General features: G+C 50.8%; 9 protein-coding genes across 9 annotated transcripts; 2 read left to right on the top strand and 7 right to left on the bottom strand.

The window, feature by feature from the left end:
• Positions 1–1,815: 1,815 nt before the first annotated feature.
• On the top strand, positions 1,816–4,028 carry LTR84_005952 (uncharacterized protein; the record flags this gene model as incomplete). Its single annotated transcript, XM_064849516.1, has 3 exons — positions 1,816–2,057; positions 2,114–2,697; positions 2,764–4,028. 3 exons carry the CDS (start codon positions 1,816–1,818, stop codon positions 4,026–4,028), a joined length of 2,091 nt encoding a protein of 696 aa, XP_064703740.1.
• A 369-nt stretch (positions 4,029–4,397) lies between these two features.
• On the bottom strand, positions 4,398–5,672 carry LTR84_005953 (uncharacterized protein; the record flags this gene model as incomplete). The annotated part of the gene is made up of 1 exon (XM_064849517.1): positions 4,398–5,672. The coding sequence occupies one exon, from the start codon at positions 5,670–5,672 to the stop codon at positions 4,398–4,400; it is 1,275 nt and encodes a 424-aa protein (XP_064703741.1).
• A 1,800-nt stretch (positions 5,673–7,472) lies between these two features.
• LTR84_005954 (uncharacterized protein) lies at positions 7,473–8,274 on the bottom strand (the record flags this gene model as incomplete). Its single annotated transcript, XM_064849518.1, has 2 exons — positions 7,473–8,103; positions 8,156–8,274. 2 exons carry the CDS (start codon positions 8,272–8,274, stop codon positions 7,473–7,475), a joined length of 750 nt encoding a protein of 249 aa, XP_064703742.1.
• Positions 8,275–8,966: 692 nt separating this feature from the next.
• Positions 8,967–10,519, bottom strand: LTR84_005955 (uncharacterized protein; the record flags this gene model as incomplete). Its single annotated transcript, XM_064849519.1, has 2 exons — positions 8,967–10,486; positions 10,513–10,519. 2 exons carry the CDS (start codon positions 10,517–10,519, stop codon positions 8,967–8,969), a joined length of 1,527 nt encoding a protein of 508 aa, XP_064703743.1.
• A 464-nt stretch (positions 10,520–10,983) lies between these two features.
• GND1 (phosphogluconate dehydrogenase (decarboxylating) gnd1) lies at positions 10,984–12,801 on the bottom strand (the record flags this gene model as incomplete). The annotated part of the gene is made up of 4 exons (XM_064849520.1): positions 10,984–11,853; positions 11,909–12,360; positions 12,453–12,637; positions 12,788–12,801. 4 exons carry the CDS (start codon positions 12,799–12,801, stop codon positions 10,984–10,986), a joined length of 1,521 nt encoding a protein of 506 aa, XP_064703744.1.
• A 1,381-nt stretch (positions 12,802–14,182) lies between these two features.
• Positions 14,183–16,071, bottom strand: CLA4 (Protein kinase; the record flags this gene model as incomplete). The annotated part of the gene is made up of 2 exons (XM_064849521.1): positions 14,183–15,796; positions 15,859–16,071. The coding sequence occupies 2 exons, from the start codon at positions 16,069–16,071 to the stop codon at positions 14,183–14,185; spliced, it is 1,827 nt and encodes a 608-aa protein (XP_064703745.1).
• Positions 16,072–16,387: 316 nt separating this feature from the next.
• LTR84_005958 (uncharacterized protein) lies at positions 16,388–18,249 on the bottom strand (the record flags this gene model as incomplete). Its single annotated transcript, XM_064849522.1, has 2 exons — positions 16,388–17,711; positions 17,768–18,249. 2 exons carry the CDS (start codon positions 18,247–18,249, stop codon positions 16,388–16,390), a joined length of 1,806 nt encoding a protein of 601 aa, XP_064703746.1.
• A 2,747-nt stretch (positions 18,250–20,996) lies between these two features.
• LTR84_005959 (uncharacterized protein) lies at positions 20,997–21,570 on the top strand (the record flags this gene model as incomplete). Its single annotated transcript, XM_064849523.1, has 2 exons — positions 20,997–21,156; positions 21,242–21,570. The coding sequence occupies 2 exons, from the start codon at positions 20,997–20,999 to the stop codon at positions 21,568–21,570; spliced, it is 489 nt and encodes a 162-aa protein (XP_064703747.1).
• Positions 21,571–22,173: 603 nt separating this feature from the next.
• Positions 22,174–24,269, bottom strand: LTR84_005960 (uncharacterized protein; the record flags this gene model as incomplete). Its single annotated transcript, XM_064849524.1, has 2 exons — positions 22,174–24,144; positions 24,201–24,269. The coding sequence occupies 2 exons, from the start codon at positions 24,267–24,269 to the stop codon at positions 22,174–22,176; spliced, it is 2,040 nt and encodes a 679-aa protein (XP_064703748.1).
• Between the last annotated feature and the right edge of the window lie 1,335 nt (positions 24,270–25,604).

Here is a 25,604-nt window from a genome sequence, read left to right on the forward strand (position 1 = left end):
AACTCGATATCTCGCGACAGATGATAACAGCAGAACTGCTGTGCATCTCACTTTGATTGATGCCTTTTTACAAAGCAAAGGCTTGCTCGAGATCACCTCAGTTCAGCAATACCAATGAGGTATTTCCATTCTCGCCCGCATTACAGAGCTACTCAAGTTCGTCGACCTCTAGTCAGTAAGTACACTGCATGGAGAAGATCGAGATAGCGATAAAGACACTTCCAGACCACCCATTACTCATACTCATACACCTGCACCGCCATGCAGTCTTAAAACGAGATGCAAAGTGGAATCAGATTTGATGTTGTAGTCACTTAGGCTTTTCTCATCTTGGAGCTGCTTGCCAGAAAAAATAAGCCTCTGCGCGAAGACGGCTACGCCCTCTTTGTCCCAGATTGCCTCCTTGACGCTGCTTACGGTATCATGGAAATCGACATCGTGGAGAACAATGGTTTTCCTTTGACCAGGTCAGTGGCGACGGTCAGCACAGGCATTGCGTCTGGAGTTTTACCCGGTAAGTGTCCGCACGAAGATTTGACCACGTTTGTTATCTCCAACTCGTGGGGGCCCGGTGTTGATTACTTGCAGTTTCGGCGCCAACTTTCGCCTCACAATTTCATCGGTATAGTGACAGATTCTGCGGCCGTTGTGTAAAATATGATCACCTATGACAAGTTTCTGATGGCTGTACTTTATTCCTAGCATTTGGCTTAAGCGCGCCTTGATGTCGAATACCACTTCGTGCCGGGGGACGTGAATGGAAAATTCAATGTGGGTATCAGGCTCATCGAACTGGTAAAGCGTCAAGCAGCAAAGTCGAGGCGGAGCATTCAAGCGGGCTACTGTACCTGGACGAAAAGCGTAACATCTGTAACTTTCGAAGGTACTGATTCAGATCCAGCTGTGGATTTGTTGACAAGATCTGGGTGGTGCGAAGTAGGTTGGGCGGATGTCCCTTCATTGGTTTCCGTTGAGAAACAATGAACTATAGGGACCGGCTCCTGGGTTGCGATAATGTCGTTGTCCGAGACCTCTTTTCCAAGGATGATAATCCGTTGTTTGCTGTAGGGTATGCCCCCTGCTCAACCATCAGCCCTGCATCGTACGATTGAAGTAACGACATGTTGGATTGCAGTGTCGCGTACTCAAACGCTCAACCTCTCGCTTCAGATCAGATATTTTACTCAGCGAGGACAGTTGTAATGTGAGGCTTGCACCTGCTGCGCGAACAGAAACCTCGAACACTTCCATTCATACGTGATGTAGTCTAGATAGTGTCGACAACGTGTGATTGAAAAGATCGTCGTTCACCGTCGTAGCCACCACGTCCAAAGGTTGATGCTGCCCAGGAAGGGGAAAGCGGGCCAATACCCTTCAAGTTCCAAAGGACTGCGGGGTATGTCCACAGGGAACCACGAAGATGCAGGATTGGAAACTCTGCCTCAAAGACCTTTCAAGATTGTTGAGTCGTACTAGTCAATGCGCATGTCATGGATGTCGATGCAAACAACGACCATCCTCCTCGCGGGCTGAGAGTTCTCTCCCTCGGTAAGTCAAAGTCGGTACACCGTAGTATTGGCAATTCTAAACAGGCTCAAAGATGGAGGTGGGGTTCGGGGCCTGTCCACACTTCTTGTCTTAGAATACTTGATGAAAGCCATCGACAATAAAAATCCCCCCAAGCCATGTGAGGTGTTTGACCTGATCGGTGGCACAAGTACAGGAGGGTAAGTAGGCCTTCATCCGCCGGCGAACCCCTTGGGTATTGCAGTGTGTTGATGTGGAATGACCTACCTCCCCAGACTTATAGCCATCATGCTTGGACGATTGCGGATGTCGGTATCGGAAGCTATTGCTGAATACCTCGAACTTTCAAAAATTGTATTCGCACCAAAGCACCGATACAATGTGTTTGCACGGTTGCGGAACACTGCAACTGCTCGAGGAAGATGTGATTCAAAGGTATTAGAGGAGCAGGTCCAAAAAGTCGTCGGGAAGTACTTAGGAGAAGGTAAGGAACAATCCTTGCTCTTAGAGGAAGACCCGTCCTGCCGAAGGTAAATTTAACATGCAGCTCATCAGGCAAAGGCTTCTTGTGCTGATGATTGTACAGCTTTGTCTGTGCCCTCAACGCTAGTAAGCGGAGCTTGGTCCGCTTTCGCAATTATGAGTTAGAGGGATACAGCGACCTTCAGCCCAAGATCTGGCAAGCGGCGAGGGCAACGTCGGCTGCTCCAACGTTCTTCGACCCTGTGAAGATCGGGAATTTCAATGAACATTTTGTCGACGGCGGAGCGGGCTACAACTGTCCGATCAGGGAAGTGCATAAGGAAGCGCAGACAGTGTGGGCAAAGCCGCGTCGCGATTTTCAGTATATCATATCAATCGGGACCGGCAAAAGCTCACTCAAGCCCTTCGGCAAGAGTCTCGTTGAGATCGGGAAAACCCTGATAGCAATTGCCACTGATGCCGATCAGACCGCGGCTCAATTTGGAAAGGACCATCCGGAAATGATGGGTAAGGGGGCTGAAAGACGATTGTTCAGATTCCAGGTTCAGCATGGACTGGAAAATGTTGGCATGGCGGAGCACGAAAAGATCGACGAGATCGCTTCAGCTACCCGGATTTACATGGAGGAGGAAGAATTGGAAGGCTATCTACAGCTGAAGTTGTTCAAAGCCTTGGCCAGTAGCCAATGTGAGTGAAAGAAACAACGTCACTAGCACCAAGTCTACAATAGCCACGAGAGCTAAATGTAGTCAGGCGACTATGTATTGTTCAAATCCACGAGCGTTCCTCTCCCACCAGACCAAGTCCGGTATATTGAGAAGAACATGGTGGCTCTTGGATTTCGGGCCCCTGCAATGATTCTGCCATCCGGCAAGCCTGACTTCAGCTGTGGAACAATCAAGCTGCCAAAGACACTCTTCGATATTCCCACGCATCATGCATATCACCACGAGCAGATGGTGGCGCGGTCTGAAAAATTCGCATCTGCCCCTAATCAGCCAGCCTGGAGATATATACTAGGACGATACTCGGTGGACCCGGAGAAGAACCTCCTCATGAAGGAACTACCAGTCCATGAAGCCACCTGGTGTTCGGATTATGGTGGTCTATTTGCCGTTGAGATACCAGTGGTGGATGTTTGGCGCATTATAGGGAGTTACAATCGTCACTTCAGAAACTCCGAAGATCGGCTTCGCTCAGAGAACGAGATCCATGTCCAAGATCTGTGGATAAGTGTACCGGGCGCCCTTCATGGGAAACCTTTGGTTCGCATGGTGTTTCGAGAAGGATCAATACTACCCGATCATGAACTCCGTATACCCAGTCGCGCCTACGCCGCCGCAATGTGCGGTTTATCTCAGTTGTCCCCCGATACTGTAGGAGGAAGGCGGCTCTTTTCAAGCGCGGCACCGTATTGGGAGACAATCAAAGTTCCCCTGGTTCTGGCATTCACTCTGTTACCCATCGAAAATCGGTGCTTTTTCGAAGAACAATACCGCTGGGTTGTCGAGCGCATTGCAGCCATGGTCAAAGTGAATGAAGCGTTGTGGGACCATGCTGATGCGATTGATCTCGATGACCACGACGTGCCGATAAAGGTACGGCTCAGAGAGCTTGCGGCAACCAAGTTTCTCAAGGATGTCGACATTAACCAAGCTCAGAATGCAAACCACTACACGACTGATTCACGTTTTGAACGACTGAATGATCTCGCACAACGCCAGCTACGGACATGGGAAGATTTCTGCGAAGGTGGCGACTCTATCGAGCTCGAGGATGCTGTCTTTCTGCTGGAGAGATCCAACACGTATGCGCCGACAGATTTCCGAGCTCTCAATGAAGATGGAGAGACGGAGGTGTTGCGGGATTGGTGGGGCCGATTCGGTGAAGAAAGGGCAAGATGGATTGCTCTTGCAATGACGGCCAAGCTTTTACTGAATATGTGTCAGTCTTTCACTCTTCCAGCGACTTTCTCATCACTCTTGCATCAGCCTTCCAGCACGGTCTTTTTAGTGTAGGTTCGCGGAGATACCTCATCATCTCTTGTACTCTGTAGTTTTAGATTCAAATCGAAGCGCCGGTTATGATGCTGCGAGTCCTGCACCAGTAAATACTTCTTCTCAAGCAGCAGGGGACACAAATAACTGGGAAGTGGGTATACACATGTCAGGCATGAAGTCCATCGCTAGGCTGGTCGGACAAGGTTTTTTCATTGGTTTATTGATCGTCTTGCTTAGAGGAGTTGTGCGGACAACCCCAAAATTAAAGAATCCTCATCCTCCTAGTCTCAGAGCTCTGGACCGAGCTGCACCACAGCTGACTTGGAGGCCATGATGTTCGTACGCATACCTAATCTAAGAGACCTGATTGCAACGTTCATGTGCACATCACAACTTAGGCGCGCCAATATGGTTGCCCACCAGACCCTTCCGGTCCGTAACAATCTCATGCCCATAAGCGACCCTCTCGACCTGATCAAAGAGATACAGAACGTCTGGATCCATGAACGGCAAGACACTGGTCCAGATCATGCCCGCTACGCCGGAGCTCGGGTCAATCCAATAGTACAGATTGCCCAGGCCGGCCCAGGCTCCACTACCCTTCTTGCGACCGTTCGGCAGGTCCTCGTGGTTGAGAAGCAGAGCGCATGACCACCCCTTCTGTTCGACGGACAAGGACGGGAAGAAGCGGCCTTCGTTGCTGAGGACGGGGACGCAGGTGCCGATTTCGCCGAGGCCGGATTTGTCGACGCTGTTGTCGAGGTGGTCGGTGAAGAGGTATTTGTGCACGGATTCGGATTTCAGGATCGTCGCGCCCGTTTCGGGGCTGGTGCCGTTGTTGAGGATGGTGGCGAGGAGCTTCGCGAAGTCGTTCATGGTTGAATACAGGTAGCCGCCGCCGCCGAAGAGTGCAGGGCTTTCGTTGTTGACGGCCGCCGGGTTGGCGACGAGGTCGGTGCCGTTCACGCGGAGGTGGGTGATCAGGCGGGGGGTGTTTTTGGGGAGGAATGCGCCAGTGGCGTTCATGCCGAGGGGTTTGAGAATGCTCTGTTCGATGTGTTCCGGTAGACGGGTCCCCGTGACTTCTTGGATGATGAAACCCAGGTAGTCGATATTGACGCCGTAGATGTATTTAGTCCCCGGCTGAGCGAGCAGAGGGGTCTTGAAGTCTTCCATGTCTCCAACAGCGTGGTAGCCACACGGCGCTCGACCAGTTTCAGCGCGCCATTGGCCAGTTGGGGTGTCGAAGAAGTCGTACGAGAAGCCTGCTGTGTGAGTGAGGAGCTGGAGGATGGTGGGGGGCGATTTTGGTTTGGACCATTTCTGCTCTGCGGGCTTTCCATCGGCCGCGGGAGTGATGGACTCGAGGACCTGGATCTCGGAGATCTGAGGGAAATACTTCTCTGCACTGTCAGAGAGCGAAATCTTGCCTTGCTCGACGAGTTGCAGGATCGCAATGCTGGTGACGAGTTTCGTGCAGGAATAGATGGGCGCTGGAGTGTCGGATGTCAAATCACCACTCTGCTCGTCGTCCAAGTTCAACTTCCCAGCCGTTTCGTTCAAGATGAATTTGCCAGTTGCATCGACCACGAATGCTCCGACGCCGGGGAGTCGTCTGTCCTTGACGGTGGTTTCGAGGAGTGATTTGATATTGGATCCCATGTTGATCTATTCAGTTTGATCTTTCACTTATGTCTGGTTGTGATGTGAACAACAATCTCAACTGACGAAGCATCTAAGCAAGAGAATGTGAGTGAAAGATACTTAAACCCATCAAATGATCAGGCCTTGTGGGGTTGTGACACTTATGGTATTAGTAGTGACTCGGCCGAGGTGTTACAAACCTCACGGCGGGGTTCTGACTCCAACAATCGAAGCTGAAACATCACAACACCGGTTGAATACCTAAGAGTTTGAAGCAAGGGCAGATACAATATGCACAGTAAGACTCGATGGTCACTGACCCGTTTCTAGGGTGGTTCCTCTCAGGCTGTGGACTCCGTACCTGGAGACACACTGAGTCGGTGTGGTAAAATTCCAACAGAACCTACCATATCAAGCGATCATTTCCTGCATTCTGGTTAGCGAACCCCATTATTATCTTTCATTTAGTCAGCCTGAATGTTGGATTTCCAAGGGCTACCCTTACTAAGTTGGTTCGTGGCTCAGGCGAGTGGAGTACAAGTATAGGGGCATCAACATCCCAATCGCTATTCGCTGTCATGGTACTGTAAGTATGCTCGCTTAATTGTGCTGGCACGGACGCCCGCAGATCGGGAGGTGGACCATGTAGTCAGCCTTACCAAATGCTCGCAACGTTGACCCGGGTCATATCATATCACGGTCAAACACGGTGAAACGTGGTTTTTTTACGAGGGACTAACTGTCTGTGATCGAGATTTGTTGCATGGCAATAAGTATTTGATTGTTCAAATATCTGAATTAGTCAAAGATGCGATATTACACGAACTCAGAAACTCGTTCCTTGGTTGGTTTGCACCGCGCTATCCTTGCCATGAAACCGACACAATTCACATGGGTGCTCATGCAGGTGGCGAGATCAAAGAGTCGAAACGCCGATTCTTGATTAGTAAAAACCCTCTTGACATCGACAGGCAATCCACCCATAAAGACCCACCCAGGGCCACAGACAGATGAGACGACGAGGCTCCATCAGTCGCAGTACAGTCACAGGCGAATGGGCGAAAAGGTAGATATTTACGGGAGGTTGCCACAGATATCCACGGATATCCGATCGAGCATTCCTGGTACTCGGGCCAAGTTAAAGGACTTGAAGATGACACGATACTATGCGATGCGATGCTTACTATACTCTACGGGACTAGACTGGAGGATTGGGGCCAGTCATAGCTTGTCGACTTAGCAGGGCGGCAAGTCACCGGCACTAACTAGAGTCCGGATGATAGACAGGAGACCTGAGTAAGATGGTCTTGGATTCCTGAAGAGCATCTGATTCATGATTATGATTGTGTTATCTACTACAGGATTTTCCTTTGACGAGCTGATATGTTCAGTTGTCCAATTGAACCATGTCTCTGATGTGTAGAGGTGATGTGACCCTCCGACTGATAACTAGCGTGTCCATGCTCTCAGGGATGAGTTCAATAACAACCTTCTTCAAAGGTAGAAGCTGATTGTTCCTGTGCTGATGGGTGATAACAGAGCCCAAGGCAATTTTTCTCCGCTCTGAGTTCCGGTCAGTCGATGCAAAAATCCGTGGTCTTTGTGCATGACCAATTCATGATATCCTGTTGCAGCATCCAATCGTATGTTGACGGTGGAATCATCAATGACAGCCACAAGCGTAGTCTTCGTATGACAAGATAGAAGATGAATGGTCACCATCCAAACTTTAGCGCCTTCCTCCTCTTGTTCAGCGGTGACTTGTGTCCAGTTCAATAGCCGTATTCCGATAATGAACCACGAAGCCCGATGATCAGCTTAACCGCCCTTCTTTATGACGGCAGGACTGGCACCTTTGATGGGAGTGGATTCAGCCGAGATCTTTCCATCCAGAAGTCCCTTGGACATTTTCAATTGGATTTTGGATTTCTCCATCTCAACGACTTTCTTCATTCTCTCAAGGTCACCGTGACGACCATCAATAAGACGAACATTCACCGGTCCATATGGCTTGTCAATCAGATATGTATCGGAAAGAAGCATGGTATTGCCAGACCAGCTCGCCTGGAGGGTGCGAGCCAAAGCGTCGAACAAGGCTTGGTCTGTAGGAGTGGTACCCTTGGGGCCGACACGGGCTTGAGCCGCTTGTTGAGCAGTGATGTTCTTAGTAAGTCGAGCTTGTACAGCGGTTGTATCAATGGTGTTGAAGGCGGAATTGTTGGCTGGTATTTCGGGAGATTGTGGGCCGATGGCGAGAAGTTGGAAGCTGCTGATTGAGGAAATTGGGATGATGCGGTAGGTTCCTGCGGGAGCCGCCAATGATGATGAACTGATTATGGTGGAAGAAGTAGAATTGGTGTTGAGGACAAGAAGATTGGTGATGGGATCGGCAGTGTAGACGATGCCCTCGACAGTGGACTGGCTCGGTGATGCGAGGTTGATGCGAATACTAGATCATAGTGTGAGCAAGCGACTCCAAGACCATATCTCGTCACACATACCGGCTTCCTATGGCTTGCTGCAAACTGACATCGGGAGACACAGTGGAAGCCGGTTCACCTTTGGGAAGAGCAACGGGAACTCTGGGTCCTGCGTTCTGGCGCTTTGTATCGGAGGCCATGTTTGCGCAAACAAGGAGTAGTCCACAGGTAATGAATTCGACAAAGGTCTACGTTCCCAATTGCTCGTACACTTGGTAGATATAGGGTGGACAGCAAGAAGGTAGGTCTGACTGTCGGCGTCGTTGCGCGTGGGGTGAGCAGGAAGGCAGTGCACCGGCAATTGCAAAGCCAGCCCCTGGTGACACTACAGGTCGCGTAGAAGATAGAGAGTACAAAGGACCCAGAAAGACCAAAAGCCAGCTCAGAACGCCAGGCGCCGGACTGAAAAAACGAGGCCCTGATGGCGGCGGGTCACAAGAAAGTGAAGGGTGTGCAGGTAAATAATGGAGTAAGGAGGAGGTTTCTTGTGCCTGGCACTTGCCAGTTGCAACTCCTGGTGGCTGCCGATTAAACAATTTCCAGAAATCCTGGAGAAACTTGGCCGAAGCTCCGATCCACTAATCCGCCTAGCGTGAATCAATCGGGGAATTTAACCGGACGGGTTATTAGCAGCCTGCCAAAGGAGATGTCTTACGACAACGAGGGATATGTGCCAAGTTTGTTATACTAGGTACCTAGTTTACGACAAACTATAACCAGGACATCTACGCACCTGATTCGAGTGGAACCTAAATTCATGTTCGGCGCCGAAAGCGACTGACCAAGCTTTTATCCTGAATACGTAAAAATAGAACCATCAACCAGGTCAATCTCATCCAAGCCGGTCGTAGTACCCAGGTTTAGTCGTCTCCCAGCAGCGATATGTGATGTCGACGATCGACAGATAGTTGACCCCGGCAATGGCCAGGACGATTGACAAGAACTGCCAGAATGCGATCGAACCTGGGACGAGAAGCGCAAGCTCAATCCCAAAGAGGGTTCCTTCTTCGTCCCGGCTGATGGTAGTCCCGCTCGAATATTGAGACGAGACCCGTTCCCAAGCTCTCGTGACAATACGGCGAAGCCATAATACGCAGATCGGCAACATCGACAGGACGATCGCCGTGGGGATTGTTATCCACATCAGTACAATGTCAGTACCGTAGACGAATCCGTTGATAACGATGCCGATGCCATGATGGGACGGAGACGTGAGAGCAGATACCAATGTTATGGATTTGAAAAATATCGAGTAGCCAATGCCCATAGCGTGCATGAGCATTGCAATGTATGCGGTCGACCAGAAGACATAGAAGTTGAGGTCCATCGTCTTTCCCCAGAGGCCCCAGGGAGTCGTCTCGGATATCCAGATCGTGGCGTATCCAAACACCAAGTGGGACCAGAGACTCCGTGCCTCGAGTGTTTGATAGTCGTGAGGTGGCGCTGGGAAGCCAGAGACGATATCTAGAAACTCGACCGTCGAAAAGCAAAAGGTATACAGATAGCCAATGAACCGGAGGAACCCAGCGCCCGCCACGACACTCAATTTGACAACCTGGAGTAGCATCAAGACATCGACGACGGCGCGTATCCAGAAGTCTTTCTCGGTGTAGATGGCCGAGTCTAGGTCGTGTGGCAAGTACCTTTCTAGACTCTCTTGTGCGGCAAGACGGTTATTCCAAACTCGATCTTGATACTCTCGTTGAGAACGCTCGGGCTGGACATTATTGGCTGTCAGCTCTGCGATATCGATGGAGTCGCCGATGACGAATCTCATCACTCGCGGCTCATACCTCCACAGTCTGATCTGCAAGTCGAGGATCATGGCTTCACAGTAGCTCCGCTGCGGCCGGGGGAATCCTTCAAAATCGCCGAGTGGCCTCGACATGGTAACGCGCGCAGCGAGCAAGGCAGTGCAAGTAGCGCGCATACTCCTCCCGACCATGAGCCCTTGGATGATCCAAATCCAAATGGAAATTGTCTCGGCCAACGCAAAGATTGGCGATACTCGCCACACCCGGTAGGCTTGTAGACAATGCAATGAACCCCGTGGCTTGAGTACGTAAGGTACGATGATGGAAAGCAAAGTCCAGCATACGTTGGCAGCGGACCAGTTGTGGTCATCACAGCTGGGTTTCTGTCCGGGTTCGTCTGGGATTGAGATGGCTGGAGTTGGACTGTCATTGGAGGCAGACAAGGCTCCCACTATCATCAAGATGAAAGAAGTCCATAAGCCCTGGAAAATGAAGCAGAAGAGCACAATCAGAATTGTAGCCAAAGCGGCGCGGCCCATCCGCTTCCACTTCGTGGGTAGCATGACTAAAGGTGTCGACCAGATCGCATAGTTGAAGCCTGGAGTTTCTCGATATATTGTCGACTGATCATCCTGGAAAGATGCGAGTTAGTACAACAAGAATCTCTTGTCTGCTAAAGTGACTTGAGCAAACTTTTCAGCTGTAGGTAGATGAATTACACGGAGGTGCAATGTCTCGTATTGACATCTTGCATGCACAGCCCTCCCAGGGTCAGCCGGAATAACAGCAAAACGACAGAAAGGACAGTATCTTTCTTTCAACATCAAATGGCAGCGAAATAACTTTTTTGATACCTGCACTACTTGAGTCTAAAGTATGTTCCGATCCGAGTCGGATTGTGCATGCAACTTGCTCAACCTGAAGTCCCTTCCAACGAAGAAATGATTCTATTGAGTTTGCCGCAAACAACAAATCCACATGTGGATCTTTCTTTTGATTTGGGTTTTGATTATAACCTTTTGTAGCCCATGCCTGTTACATGTAGCCACTTTTGTCGAGAATAATCTCGAAACTGTCCGGAGCAATACCTCACAATTATGCGTTATACTGGGAAGCAGAGATGTTTCCTCCACGACCGGTCCAGTTGACGTGGGTGTAGGAACCAGCCTTGTATTTATCGTTGACATACTCGGGCTTGACCTGGAAGGTGTGGGCACCGAAGTAATCACGTTGAGCTTGGAGAAGATTGGCAGGGAGATCCTTGGTGCGGTAACCGTCGAAGAAGGCGAGGGCAGTGCTGAAAGCAGGGGTGGGGATACCGGCCTTGACAGAGAAGGCTACGACATCTCTCCATCCGTCTTGAGCATTGTGGATGGCCTTGTTGAAGAAGTCATTGAACAGAAGATTCTCCAACTCGGGCTCAGCGCGGTAAGCAGCAGTGATGTCCTTCAAGAAGACGGATCGGATGATACAACCACCACGCCACATGAGAGCAATGGATGGCTTGTTGAGTTTCCAGCCATACTGCTTGGCGGCAGTTTGCATCAACATGAAACCTTGAGCATATGAAATGATCTTGGAGGCATACAGAGCCTGCTCAAGGTTCTTGAGGAATTGAGCTCGGTCTCCAGTGAATTTAGGTTCGGGTCCTTTAAGGACCTTGGCAGCGCGACCACGCTCTTCCTTGATAGAGGACAAGCAACGAGCGAAGACAGCCTCACCAATCAAGGTGACAGGCATACCAAGGTCGAGAGCGTTGATGGCAGTCCATTTACCGGTACCCTTTTGACCAGCAGAGTCGAGAATCTTCTCGACAAGTGGGGTTCCATCATCATCGTTGTAGCGTAGGACATCACGAGTGATCTCGATCAAGAAGGAGTCGAGGACGCCCTTGTTCCATTCGGCAAAGACGTCACCCATCTCCTTGTAGCTCATACCAAGACCACGCTTCATAACATCATAGGCCTGAAGGGTTGAAAGTCAGATCTGGATCACAAGTGGGAATTATGTCATGTCTTACCTCGCAGATCAACTGCATGTCACCATATTCAATACCGTTGTGGACCATCTTGACGTAGTGACCAGCACCCTCGTCACCGACCCAATCGCAGCAGGGTTCACCATCAGACTTGGCAGCAATGCTCTGGAAGACGTCCTTGATGAAAGGCCAAGCTTCCTCGTTACCACCAGGCATGAGAGAAGGACCATAACGAGCACCTTCCTCACCACCGGAAACACCGGTTCCGACGAATCGGAGACCCTTCTCAGCAAGATACTTGGTTCGGCGGTTGCTGTCTGGGTAGTGGGAGTTTCCACCGTCGATGATGATATCTCCCTTCTCGACGAATGGGAGCAGCTTCTCAATGAAATCATCGACGGCTGGGCCGGCCATGACCAAGAGCATGATACGGCGGGGCTTCTTGAGCTTGGAGACAAACTCTTCGATGGAGTGGGAGCCAACGATGGATTTGCCTGTGAAAGGAAAAATACTTTAGTATGCTATTTCTTGTTTATTGCCTTTTTCTTCCGCCAACAAAACTGTAGGTCTGGATTGTCCCACTCACCCTTTGCCTCGTTCTCGAGGAAGCGGTCGACCTTGGAAACGGTTCGGTTGAAGGCGACCACGGTGAAGCCATGATCGGCAGCGTTGAGAATCAAATTCTGGCCCATGACGGCAAGGCCGATGAGACCGAAATCACCACTGGGTTCGGACTGCGCAGAGCCAACCTTGAGGTTGGCCAGTCGCGCACTAGAGTTAGCATTGTGGTGGTCAATGGAGGGTCACTTTTTAAGGAAAGAACAGAGCAGCCATAGAGCACTTGGGGACTGATTGGATTGTATTTGCTGTTGTTTGCTCCCTTTTGAGGATGGATGGGTTGGAAGTAGAAGAAAAACTTACACTGCTTGAGACATGTTGACGGTGTTGGGGGTGGATAAATTCTGGAAGGTGGAAAGGTGGGATGTAAAGGGTGGTTGTATAGAAGTCCGGCGGGGGAAGATGGAAGATTGATGTCTCTGTCTAATGCACCGAAAAAGACGAGAGGCACGAATGGTTGAAGAGATGGAGAGAGAGAGAGAAGGAAGGAAAGAAGGAGAGGAAGAAGAAATTGAGGGAAATATGTTGATTACTTAGTTCGTTACGAAAAACCACCTTGGAGCCTTTGGCAAGCCAGATGGGGATGATTGGGATCGAACTTGAGTTTCTGGTTCTGCAGCCGGCCTTGGGATCCCACGATTTGCGCAGCAGCTTTCAGGTGAAGAGTTGAGAGTTGTATCCCAGTGCCAAAAAACAACCCCACCAAAGTGGCACCAGAACGACACCATGGAGGGGCACAAAACCCAGAGGGAAAGAGGAACCCACCAGTCGGCTGCACTTTCAGCATCATTCGGGGCCTGTCCGCTGTCCACCGTTCGGGCCCATTAGGCTGTCCAAGCCCGTAGTACCGAGTCGTGATTAATACTCGTACCTGAAGGAAGAGGCTACGAGTTACCTCCCTCCCAGGCTGTGTCATCATTGCACTCGACGGAACCACTCAACGAGACACTGGGGCTATCCCAATCAGACAGAAACCAGATCAACCAGCCAAACCACCATGTGGCACGACCAGGGCTTTCCTGAATAACCATCCACGAGGTGACTCAGCACCGTCCAACTGGTCAACCACCCTCAACCCAGGTTCAATGAATAAAAGGAAAAAGCTGAGCTAATGTGCATCATCCAAAGTTATCGATGATCCCCCATCCTCCAGGGGGCCTTTTTACCCGACCGCTCCCGGACGGGCTTTGGTAGAACTCGTAACTGTATCTTGAGGGCCGAGAAAGCTGACGACAGGATTGCGTTCAAGACCCGAGCACAGGTAGTCGTCAAGCACTTAAGTGCGAGTACTTTTCATCCTGATGATCAAATGCAATTTCAATTACTAGTACCGAACGAGGAAGTGTTTAACCACCGAGGAGTGGTTACTGGATCGCGGATGTCGTTAATCTAGACATTTTACTCAGACTACAACGTCTTATTTCGCCTTGCCGGAGAGCAAAAGGAAAAAGTAAATGCCTTTTCCACGTCTCTTGCAGTCAACTGTCGTATCATTCTTGATAGCCATATCATCATGAACCCGCCTTAGTCATAGTCCATTGGTCAGAGGATCCGTTACTTATGTTCTGTACCGCAATCATTAGTCATAATCAAGCCTGCTTTGCGGGCCGCGGAGAAGAAGGAACGGGGAACGGCATCAAATCAAAACCGCACTGCCAGTATCTGTACAGCATCATAGGACAACAACAACACTCAAAGTCAGATCAACTCACCGATTCCCTCGACAGGCAAAGGTTCAACACCCACCACCTCAGCCGCCAGCTCCTTCTCCTTGCCACCGCTCGTAGTCGTCTGCTCCTTCATGAACGGGAACGCCAACACCTCACGAATGGTGTAATTGTCGGTCAAGAACATGGTGACGCGATCGATACCCATACCCCAGCCGCCAGTCGGAGGCAGGCCGAATTCCAGACTCGTGCAGAAATTCTCATCCACCATCTGCGCCTCGTCGTCGCCCTGCGCCTTCTGGCGCGCCTGCTCTTCGAACCGCAGGCGCTGGTCGAACGGGTCGTTCAACTCCGTGTAAGCGTTGACAATCTCCTTCTTGCACACGAACGCCTCGAACCGCTCGCAGATGCCGGGCTGCTCGCGGTGGTACTTGGCCAACGGGGACATCATCTGCGGATGGCCCGTGATGAAGGTCGGGTTGACGCACTTCTCCTCGATGAACTCGCCGACCAGCTTGTCGAGCATGCGCGCGTTGGTCTCCGGTGGCGAGCACGTCACGTTGACCTTCTTGAGCACCCGCTTGAAGAACTCGTTCGTCTCCTGCGTGTGTAGCTGGTCGCCCGGAGGGAATTTCTCCCCCGTGGCTTCCTCCAGCGCCGGAATCATCTCGATGCGCTTCCAGGGTGCCGACCAGTCAACTTCGTAGACCTCATTGGTTTGCGTGTGGAATGTCGTCTTGGTGGAGCCCGTGACGTGCTTGACGAGACCTGACACCAGATCTTCCGTTCGCTTCATCACATCGTAGACGTCCGCGTAGGCTTCGTAGAACTCGCACGTGGTGAATTCCGGGTTGTGGGTCAGATCGGCACCTTCGTTGCGGAACTGCTTGCCTAGCTCGTACACACGGTCGATACCCCCAACGACAAGCATCTTGAGATACAACTCGGGTGCAATTCGCATGAACATGTCTTGCTTGTACTCGTTGATGTGCGTGACGAAGGGCTTGGCTGTAGCGCCTCCAGCAATAGAATTCATCATCGGGGTCTCGACCTCCACGAAGCCATTCGAGTCGAAGTAATTCCGGATGTAGGTGATGATCTTGGCACGAGTGATCAAAATCTGTCTCGACTTGTCGTTCATGATGAGATCGAGATAACGCTGGCGGAATCGTGTCTCCACATCCTGCAGACCGAAATGCTCTGAGGGGATCTGATGCAAGCAGGGCGTGAGGAGAATAACCTCACGAGCAAAGACGGATAGTTCACCCTCGTTGGGACGGTTCTTGGGTGCAGTGCGACCAGGATAGCCAATGATGCCAATGATGTCTCCACGGCGTAGATGCTCATGTTGGGCCTCGAAGCTGACCTCGCCGGCGGCCTCCTGTGACTGGCACATGATCTGGATCTTGGTCCCTGCACCACGGATGTCGTAGAAGACGAGCTTCGCTCCAGACGCTCGCTTGGTATAGACACGGCCGGCCACGCGGATCTCGACATCTTTCTTGTGCTCGCCGGGCTTCAAGCTGCCATATTCTTCCGTGAACGATCGCAGGTCCGTGTTCACTTGGAACTTGTGAGGATACGGGTTGGGTTGCTTGGTCTCGCGCAGGCGGTTGACACGTCCACTGCGGATTTCGAAATATTGCTGTCGTGGAATGACTCACGTTAGCGACCTAAAGATCCAATGTCTCGTAGGTTGGAACTCACATTGGGGTTGAGATTGCTCTCGTCAAGCTCTGCATTTGCGGCCTTCTTTTCCGGCTTGGGTGGTGCAGCAGCCGCCTTTTCCTTCTTCTTGGCCTCAGTCTGTCTCTGCTTCTGTCTCTTCTTCAATTCGGACTTGGAGACCTTCTCGCCCGTGACCTCGTCCAAATGCAAGTTGGCAGTGTCCTGCGCCAGAGATGCGCCTGCATCCGCCATATTTGTGGATATTGTGAGCAAATTGTCGACCAGACAAGATTGAGGGACTTCTGTGAGTCCTGAGAAGGTGTATGGTGAGAAAAAGGGCTTGTCCTGGTGCTGGTGGTTCTTTAAAGTGGGATGTGAATATGGCCATGAATTTTGACTCATGACTTTTGTGTCCTGAATTTTCAATGACTCATGCCCTTGCGAGGTTGATGAGGGGCACTGCTACAGTAGGATTCAAGCACCAGCCTTGCGAGATCTTATAAACTTGAGAGTGGAAAGTGATTCCTGTTCTTCCCATAATATATACAATTGTCTAGTTAGGTAGTACTCATACAGATCTCTCACTCTTCCCCGACTGCCTCTGCAAGAACTCAACCTGTGCCTTTCCCACAGTATCGAGTTCCTGCTGCTTGACCGTCTCACTATTACTCACAACCCACAATCCTAGAGGCAATAGACCAGCACCACCAGCTGCAAGTGTACCGGCCACATGCGCATTCGCCGTCCCGGTGGTTGTCTCCTTCAGAAGCGCAGACTGAGCGCCCGCCCTAGCGATTTGTGCCTGGCTGCCCGCGGCCACGGCAGCTCTCATCCGCTCTGCCACGATCTTCTGGACCGCCGCGGACGGAAGCCAGACTCGCGAACCGAGCACAATCGTCCAGGTCAACAGAGCAAGAGATCCTGCCTGATGTGTGCTGGCCAAATGGGTCGGGACCAGGTATAGTAGTGTCGTAATGCCCAAGATCACCTGCAGCCAGACGAACCCGACCACGCCATGCATGCCCTTGGCCGCTGCACGAGGTAGCGCGGCCTTCAACTGCGGAGAGTACTTGGTCCACGCGAACATGGCCATGACAGTTGAGAACGTCGTGGTTGCGAGAATGCGGTGGTCAAGTTGCACCAAACTGGGATTTTCAAGGAAATTGCGCCAGATCAGATCACTGTTGTCTTCGGTGTGGGAGTAGAATTTGTCGAAGAGCTCGGACTTGGGAGGTGTCAATCCTAAACCCATGTAGGGAAATTCGTTGTAGATCAATCCGGCGTCGAGGCCGGCGACCAGCCCACCTGACATGGCGGTGATGAAAACCAATGCTGCGAGACCACCAACAGAGCGCTTGAACGCGTTGAGGGTTGGGTTGCGGAGCTGAGCCAAGATGGATGAGGACGTTTCGGCCGGTTGTGAGAGGAGCTTATTAGTGCGCAAGATACTTAGACCGTTCCAGAGCATGGCCACATAACAGACGAAAGCCGCCCCAAGGTGAGCCGTAAGCCGGTACTGGCTAACTCGAGGATGTTGACCAGACGCAAACAGGTCATCCTTCAGCCCAGATTTGACCATCCACCAGCCAATAAAGCCTTGAAAGCCGATCAAACCAGCAATGCCGAAGAGTCTCCACGCCATGGGTTTGGAGACCTTGCGCCTGGCGACGAAGTAGACAGCGGGGAGCACGAAACTGAGACCCACGAAGCGTCCCCACAGACGATGTATCCATTCCATCCAGTATATACTCTTGAACTCTTCCAATGTCATGCGAGAATTGAGGATCTTGAATTCGGGGGAGGATCGGTATTTGGCAAATTCGGATTCCCAGTCTTCCTGGGAGCGTGGAGGGAGAGAGCCGGTGACAGGTTTCCATTCGGTGATACTGAGGCTGTTCATGAAAAGATTAGTTCCATGTATTATTGAGGCATTCGAAAGCAGACTCACCCAGACTCAGTCAACCGCGTCAGTCCACCAAAGACGACGATTCCAAACACACTAGCCGCACTTCCCAAGAGCCAATACGCCACGGTTTTGGTCGACGTCTTCGGAAAAGACGAACCTTTGCCTCTCTCACTCTTTGCTGCATCGGCAATAGTCTCGACCGTCGCTGCCGAAGCGGTAGATCTTGATCTTAAAGACGTAGAAAAAGCCCTAGTCCACCCCGACTGCGGAGTGGTAGTTCGCTTCGATTTCAGGAGAGTGGCAGGGTACGGCGTAGGTTTTCCCGCGCAAGAAGATCTAGACATCGTTGAGAGAGTCGTGCCGAACTGTCTTATACCCAGCTGAGCCTTACGGGTGGCCCGCACCTGCGCCTGCCCGTCCGAGCGCAGCCCGCATTGGAGTCGGCCGCTGCAGGAGAAGAAGCGACGTGAGAGTGCCGGAGCGGCCTCGTTGAGAGCTCGATTGAATCCGGAAACAGGAAGCATGGTGGTGCCTCCGGGTGTAGGTTCACCAGTCTTGAAGCTGTGGCCGTTGGTTGAGATGGGATCCTGTACTGTATCGAGAAAGTCACTGCATTAATATTGAGAGCTGGGACGCTTTGCTAGACTCAGCCAATCGGAGTTTATATATTTGAACCCCTGTTATTTTCGACGGATCATCACACCACTGGCACTGGACTGATACTGGTCTTCTAAGAGTACCTAGTTAATTACCTACCTGAGTATATTAACCACCCAAGTACCTACTTCGTAGGTAAATAGCTCATGATTCTGCTCCTTTGAATCATAATAAATAAACGCACTAAACCTATTAGTACTCCTTTTTTTTTAATAATCTCACAAAGGCTTCGTTCTAACAAGAGGGGTTAAGGGGGATCTCGTTCTTAACTAACTACATGGGTAATTTTAACTAAAGCCTCGATCAATTTTCCTATCTAAGACCATTGAGCTACGACTTCATAGGTAAGCTTGGACCTCATTTACAAGGTACATTTTACTCTCGACCTTTTCAACTTATTTTTTCGTAACACTGCGGGCTACAGATATACCCGAGGTCGTCTACACCAGTGCCGCTTTGAAGTCTATGTAGACCTCCGTACTCCATACCTACCTAGGTAGTTCCCACAAGGTGAGAGGTTAGCATGAAGACTGACCGAATCGTCCACTACTGCGTAGGAGAGTCATCACCTTGTCGTAGTGTTCGAGTTGGTTGCTTGTCTGACGGTTTTCCCTTGCCAACATCTCATACTTTCGCACTTCATGGCCCATGAACATTTCGATTCCAGCAGGCTGTCTGGCAGACACGCTGCTTCAATTACTCCATGGAAATGAAATAACAGCCTCACCAAATGCCCAGCCTGATCTCTTCGAACTTGGCGTCTTCGGTCTCGATTCAAGTGCCTCGAGTAGTCGGTCTGATCAGATATCTGGGGGCGTCGGTCGGGGAGGCGGAGCGAGACACTCGAGCTCAGAATATTTGTCGCTCTCTCTGTCAGGTTTTCCAACACCCGGAAAATGACTCACAGCGTCTGGACAACGCCATCTCCACCTGGTCAGACTTCGATGTCTTTCAGTGTAGACATGTACCTCGTATATGGATCAGCTGCTGCATTACCGTCCCGACTACTGACGAAAGCTCCGGCCAATCCCAAGCTTCAAGGGTGCTTTACCAGGATTAGACGGCCTTCGCAAATCCAGTGCTGCTACATGGGCTGCATCAACACAATATCAATGTCCGCACCGCTACTTTTCGTATTGCGGGACGCACACAAATGGTGGGCGCAATACAAATGAATCAATGACAAGGATCAGGCAGGATCCACGTCTGATCTACAGAGTACGGCCCAACCTTCCCTCTGTGTCGATTACCACATCCGAAAGCTCTAAGGCGGTGCAATTTGAGGTGAGGATAGCAATCCTTGCCATTTCTCTGCACCGTAATAAATGGCTCCAAAGGGCAGAGGCCGCTTGTCCAGGCACACTCGCTCAGCGAATCACATACAGAGACATTCCAAAGATCAAATTCGCTTGGGATCCCATCATCAGGCACGAGCACATCCATTACTCAAAGCGCCGCGCCTTGACATTTCCTCCAAGCAATGAGAGCATACCTCGCTTGAGGTCTCCAGAGTGGGCGGATGAGAAATCTTTGAATCCGATGGACAATACATGGGTAAAGCAAAATTCACCATGGGTATCAGAGGTTGCTCGCTGCGTATTGCGGACTACCGAGTACTAGCGTCACAGTGGCTGCGAACGTCCTAGAACCAGCGCAAGCTTCAGCACTTGACAGTACCACAGCTGCCAGAGCTCCCATGGGAAATCAAGCCTAGCACGGTTGATCTTGTTGAAAATTGAGCCCAAATCGGTTGGATCTCAGGGAAAGCACTGTGGTGTCGGGAACATCTGCCAATGACATTCCCAGCCACCATTTTTCATTTATCCAATTGCTCTCACCACTCAGGAGCATGACCGATTTGATCATCAACATCCCTAAAGTCGTGCGAGGCCACCGACTGCAATTCCTCAGGTGGCGTTGTGATGCACAGATACCCCGCATCGACGACCTCCAATCGTTCTGGACCTAGGTATGCTATTCAGCTTTGGATACGAGGTACTTGCAAGTCTCAGCTGAAACCCAGTTGCATTATGCGACCATCCATGTTCCTCAGCCTCTGGTGCCCTCGGTACTGCAGACTGCAGATAGCTTTTCCGTTCGGGTTCAGCTGCTTAGCTTCATCAACCAATTGCTTAGCTCCACGATGCCAGATCGGCATTCCGCTTCAGGCAGGCGAGGTATTCTCATGCCTAAAGGATATGCCTGAAGCTTGTTCGTGCTTGTTTGTGCTTAGCCTTTCCCGGATTGAGCATTCTGAGAGCAGATATAGACCAGGCCAGAACACCTTTAGTCCGAAAGCTACATTTTGGGAGCAGCTACATCTCGTACAGGACCCGGCCAACATCCCAGATCTTGAGTGAATGAGGATTCCTTCCTTTGCCAACTCGGCCTTTTTCAGCCAGCCACGACAGTCACGCAATGCGTCCAGGAAAGTCCAGAGCGCGGAGCAACAGACCAACAGACCGAGGGCCAGGATATATAGATATGTGCCCCGGCCTCGCTGAACGAGAGCCAGGCTGCTTGAACTCTCCCATCGTCTCAGCTTGAGAGAGTTTGACTCAGAGAAAAAAAAACCCCATATCTCTACTCCCCATCAGCTACTGCTTCCACCACCATGACAGAGGTATATATTATTGGGAACATAGGGAAGAAATCAGAGACCTGGGCATATGCATGGCCCACAAATAGCAAGTCAATCCTCGCCAAAGGCCGAGTCGAGCAACCCAATACCCCCAAAGCGCTTCTCTCTGGCGCCGTGGAAGGCGCATTGTTCAGTAAGCGACCCAGTTTTTTTTTCCAATTCCAAGTCGTCCCCTTCAAGTCCCTTTCGCAACAATGAAGAAAAAAAACGCTGTCGAGTTATGCTTGCTGACCCAACCCTTCCTGGGCGTGCAGCCAATAGTTTAGAAGGCGAGAAACAAGGGGGTAACAGGACCGTATCCTGGATCATCGACCCGCGGGTGTCGTGGCAGAGAGGCAGCCCGCCAAAGCCCGACTCGCTCGTCGGCTGGGCCACGATCCAACTCGCGACCGGAAGCCCGGACAGCAAGACGTGGGAAGTCTATCCCGTTCGCGCCTCGACCGGCAAGAAATGGGACCCCGGCAATCTGGACGGCAATCTGTGGTACTATTTCAATACCACAGAGGTCCTGAAATCGGGTGTTTCAGGTCGTGAGTCTAATCTCTAGGTACCTAGTTAGAAGTCACTGTTGGTACACGGGCAGGACAAGCAATCGCAATACGATGGGAGGCATGGAGCCGCCCTCAGGCTCTATAGAACCTTGAAGGCAACATGAGGTGTGGATACAATAACTTAATTGTAGTACGTCAAAAAGACCACCTTAAGGTAGGTAGCTTAGGTACTTGAGATTCATAATAGTGGACATTCATTTGCAAAGCCAACACGATTCATCCGCCTTTCGAACGGTGCTTGGGATCCTGGAAGTCACAGTCGCTGCGTTGTTCAGGCATGCATGCATGCTTTGCCAGACCCAACCCGACCCAATCGGAATTGCTCGAATTGGACCGCTAATAATACTTTCACAGAGCCTCACTCACACTCAGCTACGAGTAGTTACTGCTTTTGCCTCATGGCTACGAGTATCAAATCACTACTTCAAGTCACTTCGTGCGGGCATATCGGGCTGCGTTCAAAGGAGACATTGTATTCATATTACAAGGTCTGGCCACTAGCTAGATTCCTACCCATGGGCAAGCTAGTCGCTCCTGACAATCATCATTATGGTTCATCATTGTGCTCAGAAAAGGAGTTCACAAGTTTTATTCCTCCTTCAATAGTGATTTAATATATCATCTACTCCACTGTCCTGTCGCTGTGGAGGTGCTCGATTGTCTTGTGGGTAGGGTGCAACACCACGAGGAGCTCCGCCTTGTTCAAAAGGGCTGTAAGTTCGACTAGGTGCCACCATCCGCACAGTAGAGCTTGGAGGAATTGATGATGCTGGTGTTCCAGACCGGGGCTCCGCCGAATATGGCATATATCCCCCGGCTGTTTGTGAGGTTTGCAATCGAGGAAGTGTGGGATTTCCTACAGGCGTCATGCTCCGAGGTGGACCACCATTACCACTGGGAGTCATACTTCTCGCAAAGGGTCCATTACCATTAGGCGTCATACTCCTCGGTGGACCGCTGCCATTAGGTGTGAAAGATCGATCAGGATAACCTCGCATTGGAGGGGGTCCCTGATATTGAGGTCCTGGTAAGGGAGACATTCGGCCTGTCTCTTCAGGAATACCAGCGAAGGATGGGCCCATCGCTGCTGCTGGTGTTCGACGACCATTGCTTTCATAAGGGTTATCAAAGCTCGTGCCAGAACCCATCGACCCTCGATCGTCTGGGTATGGTAGTGTACCAATCGAGTCAGACGGCTGTCGGCTGCGTGAACTATTCGACATACTTGTGCCTGGTCGTGGAAGTGGGTCCATGGGATAAGCTGGCCCATTTCGATCTGATTGAGCTGTGCCTGGTCTGGGTAACGCTGGACTGAATGATCGTTGGGGAGGCTGTGAGAGACCGGTGAAACTTCGGTTTGCCAATGGTCGTCCAGCCCATTGACCATTGCCATCACCATTAGGAGTCTGCGCTCGGTCTGGCGAATATCCCATATCTGCAGCTCCGCTCATCAATGGTGCATTCGAATGGTAGCTTGACCAAGATGCCGCGGAGCCATGCGTGGTCGTCCTGGTTGGCATTGGAGGCCGTTCTGAGATATTCGGTAAAGTTGGCAATGTTGGTGTAGAGCTGTTGGTCGAGTTCGTGCCCAATCGAGACGAATATTCGGGCAAGGTTGTCATAGTAGTTTGTCGAGATAGACCAGAGAAGGAATCAGTGTCGTATCCATCATCTCCCAGGTTGGGAAGAGTGGGTTGTTTCTTGATATCCAAGCCTGCCCTTGCAGCCTTTGCTTCTTCTCGAGCACGTAATTCATTTTCTTTCTTCAAAGCCTTGTCCACTTTGACTTTGACCACTCGATCCATTCTTCGATTAATCTTCTGTCGACAGTATCCGCCTAAACCGCCCGCATCTGAAGGAATATGATGCCAGAGAAAGACCAGGTATAGAATGATGGAGATGATCAGACTGAGCACAGACAGAACCCAGATGAGGAGTGTCCATAGCATACCGAACAAAATGACGGCTTGGAGATTGTTTTTGCTGGCAAGTACTCCAATATTGACGAAGAACTGTGCGACTGGAGACTGACCCTTTGGTGCAGCATGTTCACCTTCAGGAATGAGGTTCAATCTCATGACCGAGTACAGGGTGATGGCATTGACGACCTGTCTGGGACCTTCGGCGAAAACGATTCGAAGCCAGGCTTCAAAGGAGAAGTAGGTGAACAATGCGACGTAGTCTGCACCTTTTCGACTTTTTGTCAGTTCGGCGAAGACCAGAAATCGTTTCCAGCCTCTTGCTTTCCCCCATCGAATACATTGAACTCGGACGGCCAATGGGTCCAGATAACTTTTGGCGACACCTCCTTGTTTCATTACCCTAATGGCGCGAATCCATCGATATGCAAGTAAGATGAATGATAGAATAATACATCCGGCAAAGATCCATCGGGATATGTTCAAAGGAATCTCGGGTTTAATCTGGCCGGCCCATTTGTCGAATACAAGGAGGTTGACAGCGGTAAAGGAATCAACGGCGTAGACGGAAATGGAGACTATGAACATGACAATCAAATAGCCATAAGCGAAGAAGGTCCAGCATGAGTTGGACTTGAACTCGTCAAGATTCTGCAATCAGGTCAGTAACAGCCAATAAGAAATTAATTCCCTTGATGGTGACACACAATATAATCCCATTTCTGCTCGACCGCAAGATTGCCATATTTCTCTCGTTGACCACCGCAACAGGGCATGTTGGTGGTACTAGAGAGGAGAAATTGTTAAGTGTAGATAGGATAGGCTGCAACCAGGCAAGCCCTTTGAAATGTGTGGTTTAATGAGAGGCGAGGCACAAGATGGCCGGTGTTTATGTTGAAAGGTGGCGGTGGTGGCACGAGCACGGTTCAACCGCTGCTCAAAGTGCAAAAGGTATGACAAGAGGCCTGCTCAATTGCTCTTCATGTACGCGATCTTTGTCTGAAATAGCCTTATTGCATCGCTTCTGGATGTTGATGAAAGATGTTGAGGAATGAAAAGTGAGGTCGTCGAGTGTCGCTGTCAAGGGAGGTGAAAATGTGACCTCCTTTTCCTTGGTCAAGCTATCCACAACAGTCGAAAATGGCGATGATGTTGTTGAGGGCCCAGACGCAGGCGTCGGACAGCCGTCAAGGTGTCGTTCGTGGTGGAGAGGACAAAGCGTAGGGGAGACAAGGAAGGTTGGATGTGAACAAGCCACAAAAAGAGAGAATGGATCACGGGCGGATCAAGCGTCGATGCAGATGCAAGTGCAGGTACTGCGATGGGAGCGAACAATAATGACTCGAAAGTGGTCTTAGTGAATGAGAAGAAACTGATACAGGAGTCGTCAAAGAATGTGTGAAGGTCGGCGATGAATAGGATTGGAGTGAAGAAGGTGAAGCGGAAAGGGTCAGACACGAGATCAAGATCGGGTCAGATGAGCCTTGAACGGTAGAAGGGCCAAAGCCGCCTAAGGAACGCCGGAGGGGGCCCCTCGGCCTGTTTTAGGGAGTCAGTTGTAGGGCCGAAGGGGGCCTAGGCACCCCAGTCAAGAGAAGAAGTCGAAGAAAGTGACACAAGCATTGGAAGCCATTGACGAAACCCTGCAGGCCCCGTCAGGGACACGAATCCCAAACAACGCTAGGCCTGAGGCGCCCTAGAGAGCCCCAGAAGGCTTATCCTCAAACACACGATGGGTCGCTTTGCGGTGGTCTTATTGGCGCCAACCCCCTGTAATCAGAGATCGGCTCATGCAGGAACCCGTTGGAAGCCTGTCGATTCGATCCTTTGTCCAGGCCATCCAAACACAAACTGGTGCATAAAATCCTCCTGTGGTGTCCGTACCTCGTATGGGCTGCGAGTCTTTATGCAGTGTACACGTGAGACAATTCCATGGACGGAGATGATATGTTTTCGTACTCGTAGGCATCTGAGATATTAATAGGATTGTGAGATACATCATCTGTGCCTGCATACATAGCTGCAGTCAGGCTTCTTTATTGATTACTTCACAAACATGCTATGTTCAGTACCACTCATGCCGGGGGTACCTTCCTCCATCTAATCAATAC

This window comes from Exophiala bonariae (assembly GCF_035927105.1).
Source record: "Exophiala bonariae strain CCFEE 5792 chromosome Unknown scaffold_22, whole genome shotgun sequence".
In the NCBI taxonomy this organism is placed as follows: domain Eukaryota; kingdom Fungi; phylum Ascomycota; class Eurotiomycetes; order Chaetothyriales; family Herpotrichiellaceae; genus Exophiala; species Exophiala bonariae.